Consider the following 13,489-nt stretch of genomic DNA (forward strand, 5'->3'; position numbering starts at 1 on the left):
AACCTTGGGTCAGTTCTGCTCAGACAACTTCCCCTCCTCAAAGGCTTTCACACATTCACCCGTAGCCAGAAGCACTTTGTGAGCTTGAGGGGTGGGGGGAGGGGTGGATTCTGATTCTACAGTATCTTCCTGCAAGTGTTAAGGGCCCACAATACCAGTTCAAAGGGCTTTTGTAGAAATGAGACCCACTTTAATAAATAGCGCGGATTGAAATTGGTAAAGGAAGATCTATTCAGCTGGAATCTCCCTGGGGACTGTGCATACACATCATTTCCTCCTCTTTCATTCTGAAGAAACAAACGGAGGTTATCTACAGCAGGGGGAAATGTCCTAGGAGTTTATTTAGCCCCGGCAGTGTGACTGGCAAAGTTGGAACTAAAATAGCAAGTTTGATCACTGCCAGAGGTCCAGGACTTCTGGGGCTAAAGTACCACTTACTAGTTAAAGGCTTGCTGTTAGGGAAACTGGGTGTGCTTGGAACAATGGGTTGTATCAACTGTAGGGCCAAGTTAAAGTCACTTAGTGGGATATCTATTCCGTTGGCGAAATATTTTACTCCAGTAGACCACTACTGTTGCACAAGCGCTGGTAACTTGGTTTCTCAATAGACACTGCAATCTGGTGCATGGCATGTGTCAGGGAACTCCCATCAGAGCCAGAGGCGGAGGGAAGGCTCCAGAGGGATGCCGGAGAGGGTCCCAGTAGGGAGAGAGGCAGCCCATCTGCTGGGGAAGGAAATCAGCGTAACACCAGGGGAGTAGGGGGGCAGATGGGGGAATCGGAGAGGAGGCTCCAGGACTTTTTGCCGGAGACCAGCGGGGAGAGCACGGGTACTCCGCTGCCCACACCCTCCCTGCGCAGAAGACTTTCCCGCAGGGAGAGTAGGAGGAGTCTTGGCGTCAAAGAACTTCTTTGCTGGAAGAAGTTCAAGAAACGCCCACTGACGGATTCTGCCAGTGACTGAGACAGCCACGGGTGTGTCCAGACAGAAAGGGTTCAACCAGGTAACCTAGCCAGGAGTGGCAGCAACTTACGCACGAGCAACCCCTAGAACCATCACAGCATGTTTCCACTGGTGCAACTGTTGCATTTGATTCCTCAGTGGTGCAAACTTAAAGCATACCTATCTGCAAGCACATACTCATCTTTGCCACTGGGGGCACAATATTTGCCTGGGCCCGGGCAACCCATGCTATGCCACTGCCAGCCACCAGGGCTTATAGTGTGGCTCTCCAGAGTTTCAGAGCAGCAGTCTTTCCCAGTGATCGAACCTGGCACCTTCTTCATCCAAAGCTGATGCTCTGCCACTGAGCTATGGCCCTGCCCCTGAACTGATCTTCACTTCTGCCTCCTGGCTTGTTCTCTGGTCCCAACTACTGGCTTGCCCCATTGCCCCTGGTTCCTGGCTCCTCAGTCACCTGACTGTTGCTCACAGGGCAGTCCTAACAAAGAGACTTTTGCTGCCCTGCCCAGAGATGCTAAGAACTGAAGCTGGGACAGTTGGAGGGCAAATCATGTGCTGTAACAACAAGAAGTAATACCTCATGATAACCATTTGCTCTACCACCAAGTGGGGGGGGGGAGAGAGAATTTCCATTTGGTTTGCATTAAAATTCTGCCTAATTCACACTTCCACAAAACACAACCCAAAAAAACTTTAAAATATTCTTGCTGACTAGGCCTCGGTGATGTTAAAAGGGAGGAGCAAGCATAGTCTTACCCATAGAGGCTAGTGGCACAGGGCGCCAGGGCTCCAAGTTGTGGAGGGCACCAAGGAAGAGGTGGAGGCTGGACGCAGCGCCTCCCAGCATCAGCTCGCTGCCCTCACCCGCCTCCGCCATGCCGTGCCAAAGCAGCGCACCTCCCAAAGCCTCCGCCTGCCATGGCCACCACAGCATGGAGCGGCCAGCTGAGCCGGGAGCTGCCACATCCAGCCTCCGCCTCTTCCCCACCGGAGGAGCTGCCCTCCAGCCGCTGCCCGCCTCCTCCAGCCCTGCAAAGCTGGGCACATCGCCGGCAGCGCCGTCCCCCCTTAAAAAGGTCAGCAACTCTGGGAAACGGGGGGGCGCCGGAGGGATCTTTGCACCACGGTGCCAGATATGCTTAAGACGGCCCTGGGAGCAAGCTGCCTCACCCCCGGCCTGCAAGGTGCTGGGGTGAAACCATCACAGTTTGGAGCTAGGGCAGTTTCACCCTGGTGCCTTGCAGCACTAGGGACAAGGCAGCTAGCTCCTCCTGCCTTTCTTCACTGAGGAGCCACCTGCCCATGCAGACAGCTGAGGTAGGAACAAGCTACACTGGCCCTGGCCAATGTTACTTGCTCTTCCCTCAGCAGTATGAGGGCCAGAGTGTGATGGTGGTTTCACCTGGTGGTATATTGCAGGTGAAACCGCTACTGTGCCCCTTCTTCCACCAGCGCCAGGCTGCAGCTGGTTTCTGCTTCGGCACGCTGGGCACTGGTGGCAGAGGGACTCAGGAGTGGTTGTGGTTTCACCCAGGATATACTGTCCCTTATACCAGTCCTTGGCAAAGTATCGATACCCCACCCAGGCCTATTGCTGACCCAAGTATTTGATGCCGACCTTGACATTATCAGTTGTAAGGATATGCAAATGTTTTTAAATGTTCTGGGGTGTTCATAATGTTCTGAAACGTTTTTAGCTTCTTTTAATTTTATTGTTTTAACACTGGGGGGTTTTCGCCGCCACGGAGACGAAGAGTGGGTTAGAAATTCAATAAGCAGCAATAACAGTGATAAACATCTCATACTTGATGTGGAAATATGGGAAACGGAACGTAAGATCAGACAAATGAGAAACTGAAACGGACAAACTCATCCATCCTAAGCTACGGCCCATCCACATTGTGTGGAAGGAGTGCAACCCTGCAAAATGGATTTTATGAGAGTTAGCTGGCACAACTGAACAGTGGAATTTGATTTAATACTTTGTTCTGCAGTGTAAGCATTCAAGCCACACAATTGTTAAATCAACAAGTCTATTTGAAATCCTGTGTCTGTTTTTTTTTTCCTTTCTTTTTTTAAGTCAAAGCAATACAAATAAAATATTTGGCGTGAAACACTGCCTGTGAAGAATCAGGAAGGATGAACAGACCCAGCACTAAAGAAACAGACTGCTGCTCACTAATACCCATATATAATCTGGAAACAGAATCTTTCTTATGAAAGAATAGAAGTGAACCTATTCCAATTGTATATTTTGTTTGCATGCCCTGGCACTCTCCCAGGTCCCTGGAGGAGAGTGAGGGAAAGAAAAGGGCATGTGAGGATGGAGGGACGTGGAGGGGGGGGGGATAGTAAGCAAGTTGTGAAGTTTCATGACTTGCAGCCCATGATCCCGCAATAAACACATTGTCCAAACATTCCAGAAACCTTGTAAAAATTCAGATCACCACTTGAAATAAAACAGAAGCCATTTTTCATGGGTGTTTCGAACCCTGTGCCTCATAAACAGAAGAACCTATGAGGTAGTGAAAGATGGAGGGTGGGGTCCCTGTCTCTCTTTGTTTCCCCAATGCCCCCAACCCTTCTTTCTCCAGGACTAAACTGCTTCTGGCACAACAGAACACCGTGACGGAAACCAGAGCGCACAGAAAAACCATTTACCTTCCCACTGCAGCAGTACCTATTTATCTACTTGCACTGGTGTGCTTTCGAACTGCTAGGTTGGCAGGAGTTGGGAAAGAGCAATGGGAGCTCACCCCATTGAGGGGATTTGAACCGCCAAACTTCTGATCGGCAAGCCCAAGAGGCTCAGTGGTTTAGACCACAGTGTCACCCGCATCCCTGTTTGCTAAGACTACCTGCACTTGTTGCATAATAGCAATTCCCATCATGTCCCTTTTACAATGATCTCACGATGTCATTGTGAGGAAGCATTTGTGGGGGGGGGGGGAGAAGTGGACTGAGAGAAGTGGAGTGGAAACCAAGCCTTACAAGGAATGTTTGAGGGAGCTGAGTATGTTTAGCCTGGAGAAGAGGAGATGTGAAGGCCATCTTCATATATCTAAAGGCTGTCACATGGAGGATGAAGCAAGCTTGTTTTCTGCTGCCCTGGAGGGTAAGGCCCAAACCAGTGGATTCAAATTACAAGAAAGGAGATTCCAACTAAACATTAGGGGAAACTTTCCAGTGGTAAGAGCTGTTTGACAGTGAAACAAAGTACCTCAGACAGTGATGGACTTTTCTTTTTGGAGGATTTTAAAGAGAGGCTGAGTGGCCACCTGTCAAGGATTCTTCAGCAGTGATTCCTGCATTACAGAGGGTTGGTGTCCCTTCCAACTTTGCAATTCTATGAGTCTAAGTTCCTCCGACAGTCATTTTGAAAAGAGAGAAGGAAAGGAATGCTGTCACTGCTGCAGCAAATCAATAAGCCCCCTCAAAGCCTGCAAATAATGTCTAACATTACCATTAACTCCCTTCAAATTTGTACAAATTAAGAGGCATTTTCTTACAGTGATCCCTAGCTATGTCCTGGGATCATGCCAATAATGAAATGTGTTGATGGTGGCATGGGTACTAGCCAATACATACCCAACAACACAACCTTTTTAAAAGAAAAACGGAAAGAAAATCAATAGAATTGAGCTGCCTAGTGACAGGAACTGCAGCAATATTAAACCATCTTTACTGTTCTTTTTTTAAAATTACATCTCCTTTCACTGAGAAGGAACTTGCAGCAATCAGGAGAGAAGTAGCCCATTCAGGAAAGGCCTTATGGAATGTGCATTTTTAAAGGAGCATTTGAAAGGCAAAGGCAGTCCTTGCTACACTGATTTTTTTTCATTCTCCTAAGGGAGACCAACCACTCTACATTTTAAGCCTTCCGTTTAAGGACCATCCTTCAGCTCATTAATTTTGATGTAGGAGTAAAGAAAGAGTTAGTATGGAGCAGGATTAAAGCAGCAGCAACGGAGTCAACCTCTTCTCTTTCTTTGCAGGATAATACATCCTGAAGAAATACAGTTGTTAATTAAAAGGAAAGAAAGAAAAAAGAAATGGGCATCAAAGCTCCTGTGGAGACTCTGAAAAGATTTGTATCACGAAACGGCCTAATGCTTGGCCTGGACTTTCCAAGTCTATAAAACATGTGGCACTTACAGTATCCATCCCAGTCACAAAAAGCAGATGTTATTTGTGTGAACAGATCTGGAGAGGTTTTTAACAGTGAGCTGCAAACCAGCCACTCGCGCTGAGGCTGAGCTTCAGAGCAACCATAATAGCAGCAGAGCATGGAGCAAGTCTTCGGCATCTCTGAAACCGCAACCGAGATCAGTGCAAGTGGGATTGTGCGTATGGTTCCCAGTTCATTAAGGAGCCTGCTCACTGGGCAAGATGGAGCAGAGCTCTACCGCTATCTTTTTCCCTCCACCCCAAAACCCACAGCTCTACCTCAGTGGTCCTATGCCCCACAATCATATTCATAAACTTATAATTCAAGAAAGTCTCCCAAGTCTTTTCTGTGCCTCCTCTCTGTTGTCCAATCAGCGCCAATCACAAACATCACTATGGCCAGCAGGTCTCACTCTTCACCTGCCTCTGGGGTGGGGAGAGTTGGAACTCAGCTTAACCTATCTCACAGGAGTGAATTCAGGTAGATGCTGTACAATTGTACTACAGTGTGTCAGGAGCACATGCAGGAGCCAGGCCCTGTGGCCGGTAGGGCTTTGCAGGACAGGGGCTTTCCTAAGTTTGTTCTGAAGAGGCAAGGTGCGGCCGCACAGGTGAGGCCAATTGGTAACTCACAGCACCTGGTGGCAAGAGTCGGGAAGGGATATAAGGTCAGCATTTCCCTTTGGCTCTTTGCCACAGCAACACGCTTCCTGCGTTGCTGCATTTGGCTTCTTGACTCCTTGCTTCCTGATCCCCAGACCCTTGGCTCCTTGCTTCCTGACCCTCGGACCCTTGGCTTCTGGACTCCTGGCTTCTGGACTCTTGTTCCTGCTCCCACCCCGCCATCTGGCCCGGTCCTGACATCCTCTGCCAGGACTTTGACCTCCCATAAAATGGTCCGTGACACAGTGGAAAATCGTGTTACGGACAGGATCCGTTCTGGAGGCCCGTCTGTAACACAGAACTGACACAAGCCAAAGGGCTTGTGCATGCACATGGCGCGATTTAACGCGTCTGCACATGCGTGAGTGGCAAAACCCAGAAGTAACCCATTCCAGTACTTCTGGGTTGCCGTGGGAGGCAACACAAAATCACGTAACCTGAAGCGGATGCAACATGAGGTATAACTGTACTGTGTTGCTTAAGTGTCTACAGCACCAGGTCCAGGGGTCAGCTGGTGGGGAAGGAAAGAAGGTAGCCATTGCTTCTCCTTCCTGCTCTGTCCACGGATGCTGTCATCCAGCCCACTGCTCAGCTTTCTGCAACTGATCAAGGGCTCCAGGTGTGCCACACAGGGAGCGGGAGTGAGAAATGGATGGCAGAACCTGCACCAGGAGATTCTAACGTATAGAAATGTTCTTCAGCTCTAAATTGGGGGAGCTTAGTTCTGTTTGTGTCTGTGTTGTGCATAGAATGTTTTCGTATTTTTAAGGCAAGTTTCTAATCCTCGTGGCTGCGATAATATAGATTAACTGCCCTATGAAATCTCAGAAGGGTGCCTGATTAAGATTTATAGCATCGGAGGGTGGAGCCTGAGTGTCAGGATGAGCAAAGATGTCGGTTTCTCACATTTCCTCATTTTTCCAATCTTAAACTCAGCTCTTCACATTTCCACATCACTTTGCAATTTTCTTAATTAAGAAAGCCATTATGAAAATTCATCAGCATTTTAGTGTGCGCTTCTCCTTATGTACGCATTTTAAATGCAATCTTGCCTAATATACACATTTTTTTGGAAGCAATGTTCCAGAATATATGCATCTTTTTATGTCATTTTCACTAAGATACGAACTTTCATGCACATTTTGCACACATTATTTGACTGGCGAACCACATTGCAAAATTGAGAAAAGTGCAGTTTTCAAAGGATGGCTGTGTGTTCCTGTGTTGCCTCGCAAACTGCAAATTAGGTAGGTTTGCCTTTAAATGGAAACGCCGCGCAAGGTTTTGACTGCAAGATTGCCTGTTTCATAACCGTTACTTGAGGCATTCAAGCAAAAATCTGCATAGCATTCTATTAATGCAAAATTTGTTGAAATATTTATCGCAGTTTGCTTGTTGGAAATGTAAGACCATTAAGCATCTGGTTGCAGGATATTCCTGGACACATCAGAAGGGAATTGTAATAATCACTCAAAACTGCTCCTGGTATGAGAGCACTCTGTGGTGAATTGTCACCACATCTGCCACCAGTCAGCAAAGAGCAGCTCCCAAGTGTTAAGCTGCAAGACGTGAGCCTCTCCAATGTTCGGTTACAAGTGGTGTTCTCATACTTGTCAAGTATTAAAATGAAGTATTTGACGTTTACTTATAAAGCCTTTAACTCACTTGCACAGGCTTCCTAACCCACAGTTGGCCCACTTTGTGACCTATGGGTTGGGAAACATTGCCCTAGATCAGAATATTGCATTGGTGGATAAAATAAGGAAATGTCACTTTGTGTTACATGCATACACACAAACACACACAGAGAAACAGCATACAGAGGGGAGGTTCAAAAAGTATCTACATGGTGCTTAGAGAATAACTTGCACCTAAATATTAGTAAGACAAAGGAGATGGCGTTGGACTTCCGGAGGAAGAGAGGGGAACCCATTGTATATCGGGGGGGGGGGGGCTGTGTGGAGAGAGTCTCCTCCTTTAAATTTCTGGGAGTTTACCTTAGTAAAGACCTCACTTGGAAAATCAACATAACTCAGGTGGTCAGAAAGGCTCAACAGAGACTCCATTTCCTCAGGGTCTTGCGAAAGAATAATGTGAAACAACTGATGAACTCCTTATACCGGTCCACAATAGAAAGTGTCCTCTCATATTGTAGCACAGTGTGGTATGCTGGCCTGACAGCCACGGACAGAAAGTCTCTACAGAGGATGGTGAACACAGCACATGATATCATGGGCTGTCCCTTAAGTCCGCTAGATGACATCGCAAGGGATCGTTGCCTTAGGAGAGCAAGAAAAATTCTCAGGGATGACTCACACCCCGGCCATCACCTCTTTAATCTTCTACCCTCGGGCAGGAGATATAGAAGTATAATCAACCGTACCAACAGGCTAAAAAATAGCTTCTATCCATGGGCAGTTAGGCTGTTGAATGGAAAATAACATAGCAAAATTGTCTTGTGAGGTGGTGCGTTGTTCAATAAGAGATTGAGTGTTTGGAGGGAGAGGGTCGTTTAATTTCATTGTACACAGGTTGTACAATGACAATAAAGGTAGTATTATTAGAATATTTCCTTTCATTAGCCTAAGAAGTTCTGGAATGTAACCTTATGCCAAGCCAGCCCACCCAACAATATTGTCTACACTGGGGTGGGCAGAAGCTAGATTGGGATCTACTTGCAGATCTCTCTGGATAATTTGCAGTAGATCAGCAAGGTTTTCTGTCTCCCAACTGCTTTAGTAATTGCAGCAACAAAACCATATCCCCACAACTGAGTTATAACTGAAAACAATATTCTAGGCCAGGCACCCCCAACCTTCAGCCCTCCAGATGTTTTGAACTACATTTCCCATCATCCCTGACCACTGGTCCTGTTAGCTAGGGATTATGGGAGTTGTAGGCCAAAACATCTGGGGGGCGCAGGTTGGGGATGCCTGTTCTAGGCTCAGAGAGAAACTGTGTCCTTTCATTCCATCTATACGTCTCTTGCACTTGGCTGTGGTTCTAATAAACAACAAATCTGATCAGATAAGACTGAAGTCTACCCAACTCTGGTCTACAATGACTGACAGACTGTCTCCGGGAGTCTCAGATAATGGCATTTCCCAGCCCTACCTGGAGACGCTGGCAATTGAACTTAGGACCTTGCACATTGTAAAGGTAAAGGGACCCCTGACCATTAGGCCCAATCGTGGCCGTCTCTGGGGTTGCGGCGCTCATCTTGCTTTATTGGCCTAGGGAGCCGGCATACAGCTTCCAGGTCATGTGGCCAGCATGACTAAGTTGCTTCTGGCAAAGCAGAGCAGCGCACGGAAACGCTGTTGACCTTCCCGCCGGAGCAGTACCTATTTATCTACTTGCACTTTGACGTGCTTTCGAACTGCTAGGTTGGCAGGAGCAGGGACCAAGCAACGGGAGCTCACCCTGTCATGGGGATTCGAACCACTGACCTTCTGATCGGCAAGTCCTAGGCTCTGTGGTTTAACCCACAGCGCCATCCGTGTCCCATGGACCTTGCACATACATTTTTCCAAATTTTGCAAGCAGCTCTCCAGCCAAGCTATGCACACAAGGGTAAATTGTGCATAAAACTGCATATACAGCAGCATATTAAAAAAAACACATTATATCAGGGGAACTATGCTTTGAGGGAAATGTTCACGTTAAGCAAAATTTCATATTAATGTGTGAATATTAGGAGAAATGTGCCCTAAGATGCAGAGGAATTTTCATGAGGACTTTAAAAATAAAATTTCCAAGCAGAAGTGGGAATATGGGAAATGGAACTGAAATGGACAGATTCACACATCCCTAACTGCAGATCCGTCTGGGCCAGATCCATGTGTCTCGAAGAGCAAAACTACACTTTTCCTTGCTGTGTCACTGGAGGGGTGTTTGGGTTTTAAAGAAATGAAATGTGGCATTGGGTGGGAATTGATGCTTTGAACAGAGTGATGCAATAAGGGGTTGTTTAACCCCTTCCCCCCCATCCCATTTTCTGTATCAAAAGAATTGCTCTCCACCCCAATGCTGCTATTGGAGGAAATGCAGGCGTTTTAATGGTTCCTCGCCTGACTAATGTTCTGGCTGTTGATGAACAAATGCATTTAAATGGATGGGGGTGGGGGGAATCTGCCCCAAGATTTTTTGCAGCTACACTGTACTTCTTGCCCCCCCCCCATTTCTTACATTTTTATGAAGGGGCCAGCACACATGGCCCCTTTGCTTTTAATCTATAGATTTATTTTTAACTACATTCCTATAATTCCAACTGTGTGGAGCTTTTGGGTGGTTTGTAAGCCTCACAACAACTTGGGAGGTAGATTAGGTTGACATGCACATGAGACGGGGCCTTCTCAGTGGTGCCTCCAGAACTGTGGAACTCTCTTTCCATTGATTTGTGCCTCGCCCCCGCCAGTACATGCATTTAGACAAGAGTTGAAGACTTTCCTCTTCAATGCTGCCTTCAACTGAGAACGCAATCTGGTTAGCTTAAGCTTCTTGAAGCATTCTGTATGCTTGCTATTTCACGTTAACATGTTTCCTCCCTCTTGTTGGTATGTTGCTTTGTGAGGGCACAGCCCTTAAAAGTGACTGAAATTAAAATTTGAGTAAATAAACAGTGACCAGCTCAATAGTTCCCAATGGGTTTCATGGATTAGTAGGATTTGAACCCAGATCTCCAGCACTTTATCCACTACATCACACTGGTCCTTATAATCTCAGGAGTGTGTTCACGATCCAAAAACCTGTACCTTTGTTTTTTAAAAAATAAATTTTTATTTATTTTCCAAACACATAATAAAAACAAACAATGCACAAAACAAAAACATACAAACATATAAACATGTATAATTTCATAGTCTTATTTTCATACACCTTTCTTCCCCGACTTCCCCATACCTCCCTTTTGCTGCATCCTTGTTCAAAAACCTGTACCTTTGAGCCACTAAAGGAGCATAACCTCTCACATTGCTTACTAGTTTATTGGCACCCGAACAATATTGATACCCCAAGCAATCTGTTCCAATTTGCTTGCACCATGAGACTAGGTCTCTACATTTGCTGTGCTTTGGGAATCTTAAATTGCAAGCTGATCCGGGTAGTTTAGGTATTTTTCTTGTGTTTTGTTTAACATATTCCATTTGATTGGAAATGTTTTACAATCATGAAAATAAGAGTAGGTACTGATTTTACATGCTTTTAATTCCATGATTATACTGCTTTGATCTACTCTGAGACCCTAGGGTGAAGGGCAGAGGAGAGATAACTTGAGGCTTTGCTAGCAAGCCTGCGCAAACAGAAGCCATCGGCCAACAAATAGCGGTGTTGTGGCAATTACAAAGATTATAATCATTTCAAACCAGCAAAAACCAAACGTTCCTTACCTGGGTGTTTGCGTAGCCAGGTATGGTTTCCATACACCTGCGTGTCAAAGAAAACAAAATAGATTTATATGAATATGGAAGCAAAAGTGTCAAAGGAGGGGGGAAAACGGGGAAAAGGTGGAGGGTGAATCTGTCGATTCCATGGGGGTCCTTTACCTGAAATAAAATCAGCAGGGAGAGGCAACACAACAGGGACAACAAATTCTCCATAGTTCCTGTCCTGGAAGTGAAAACCAAAGCAAACTCTCCAGTGAGTTCTCCTCGGTTCACAAAACATTAACTCTCTGCACAGGTTTGTATTCTTTTCGGAGGGGCATTTTCCAGGCAGGATCAAATAAAATAATCCATTCACAGGAGAAGAGGTGATCCCTTGCCGATGCCCGACAACAAATGCTTTTTTTTCCTTTGAAGGTGGAATACTTCAGTGGCTGGTAAATTAAATTCCAAAGAACTGAGCAAGGATGAATAGTTTAAGTGAAATCGGTACCATCCCGTGGAAAGAATCTGGAAAGTTACACGTGCAGGTTTTTGCCCACAGATCTTATTCCCAAGCGTCGTCTTCTGCCTTCCACTCCCTTTTTTAGAAATATCTTGTTTCTGTCTGAAGCCAGTGGGTGAGGACTGGGCTGATCAATAATGAAGGAGGTCCATTCTGATTATCCACCAGGCTCTCGGTTCTCCCTCTTTCCCACAGAAACTGGGCTGGACTGAGTTGCTCTCTTCCCGTACAGACTGGGTGGCTGAAGTTTACACCTCCATCCCAGTCCTCTTTGGGTGGAGAGAAAGTCAAAATGATGTCATGCTTTCTGCTCAAACTTTGTCCCATTTGGGTACTCTGTTTCTATATCGCATTACCAGCCAGCCTCCTTTGCTGGGTCCTAACACCAGCCAGTCAGAAGGAAAGGGGGAGTTGTTGGAAGAGGAGGTAGCTCAAAAAAGAAAAAGAAAAAGTTAAACAGATGCCATGTGAGAAGGACGAAGCGAGTGCAAATAATAATTTAAATCTGTGTGAACCACAGTTTAGGTTTCTGTGTGTGAGAGACATAGCAAACAGGAGTTTTTGTTACAATGCTATGCAAGCTTAATAGGGATGAGCAAATCTGCCAGTTGTTCTCCATTTCTCATTCTTCCAATCTTAAGTTCCGATTTCCATATCAGTTTGGGTTTTTTCAAGTCCTCACAAAAATTCAGCAGCACTTTAGCGACCATTCCTCTTAACAGACACATTTTTGTGTGCAATTTTGTCAAATATGCACACATTTGGCAAAGCAATTTCTCCTGATATAATGCATTTTTGCATTCTGTTTTCACTAATATATGCATTTTGATGCACCTTTCAACCCAATATATGCACTTCTGTGGACATTACTTGGCTTGACAACGGCACTGCAAAATTCAGAGAAGGGAAGAGTTTGAAGAACAGCTGGGTTTCCATTCATGAACTGCAGATTAAGGTAAAGGTAAAGGGACCCCTGACCATTAGGTCCAGTTGTGACCGACTCTGGGGTTGCGGCACTCATCTCACTTTATTGGCCGAGGGAGCCGGCGTACAGCTTCCAGGTCATGTGGCCAGCATGACTAAGCCGCTTCTGGCGAACCAAAGCAGTGCACAGAAACACCGTTTACCTTCCCGCCGGAATGGTACCTATTTATATACTTGCACTTTGACATGCTTTTGAACTGCTAGGTTGGCAGGAGCAGGGACCGAGCAACGGGAGCTCACCCCGTCGTGGGGATTCGAACTGCCGACCTTCTGATCAGCAAGTCCTAGGCTCTGTGGTTTAACGCACAGCGCCACCCGCATCCCTGAACTGCAGATTACATAGCCCTTAAATGCAAAGTGAATGGAACTTCTCCCCCATCCCTCCTTGGAAGTAAGCGCCGTTGAACTCAACGAGACACATTTCTTAGAAAACACGCAGGAAGCCAGCCATAAATCCTCCAACTGCTTACTATCCACCAGGGACAGTCACCATTTCACGGTCCCTGCTCCTGAAACTCTCTCCCAGTTTCATTTGAATTTTGCATCTTGAAAAACCATGTCAGTGCACACACACATTTATCAGGGCTGGAGAACAATCTGGAGCAAGTTGGAAGCCAGCAGCTCTGGGTCAGTTGAGGGCGAAAGAGTGATCAGGATCAGAGATGCCAGAAATTAGGAACAGAGAACAAGCCAGGACAAAACAGAACACTGGAAGCTGCCTTATCCTTTGCCTGACGCCTGGTCCATCTGGCTCAATCTTATCTACTCGGCCTGGCAGTGACTTTGCAGGATATCAGACAGGGGTCTCTCCCATCGCTACCTGGA

The 13,489-nt window shown here is 46.3% G+C and overlaps 1 protein-coding gene across 2 annotated transcripts in view; it reads right to left on the reverse strand.

The window, feature by feature from the left end:
• ADGRD1 (adhesion G protein-coupled receptor D1) overlaps window positions 1–12,216 on the reverse strand; it is a 262,582-nt gene extending 250,366 nt beyond the window's left edge. The window contains exons 1-2 of one of the 2 annotated variants that reach the window (XM_081893300.1): window positions 11,338–12,216; window positions 11,182–11,218 (exon numbers count right to left, since the gene is read on the reverse strand). In XM_081893300.1, coding sequence (XP_081749426.1) covers window positions 11,182–11,218; window positions 11,338–11,391 — 91 coding nt within the window. In that variant the 5' untranslated portion in view covers window positions 11,392–12,216. The remainder of the gene's footprint in view (window positions 1–11,181; window positions 11,219–11,337) is intronic. The other variant, XM_081893301.1, reaches the window with a different exon arrangement.
• Between the last annotated feature and the right edge of the window lie 1,273 nt (window positions 12,217–13,489).

This window comes from Podarcis melisellensis (genome assembly GCF_964234715.1).
Source record: "Podarcis melisellensis genome assembly, chromosome: 16".
NCBI lineage: Eukaryota > Metazoa > Chordata > Lepidosauria > Squamata > Lacertidae > Podarcis > Podarcis melisellensis.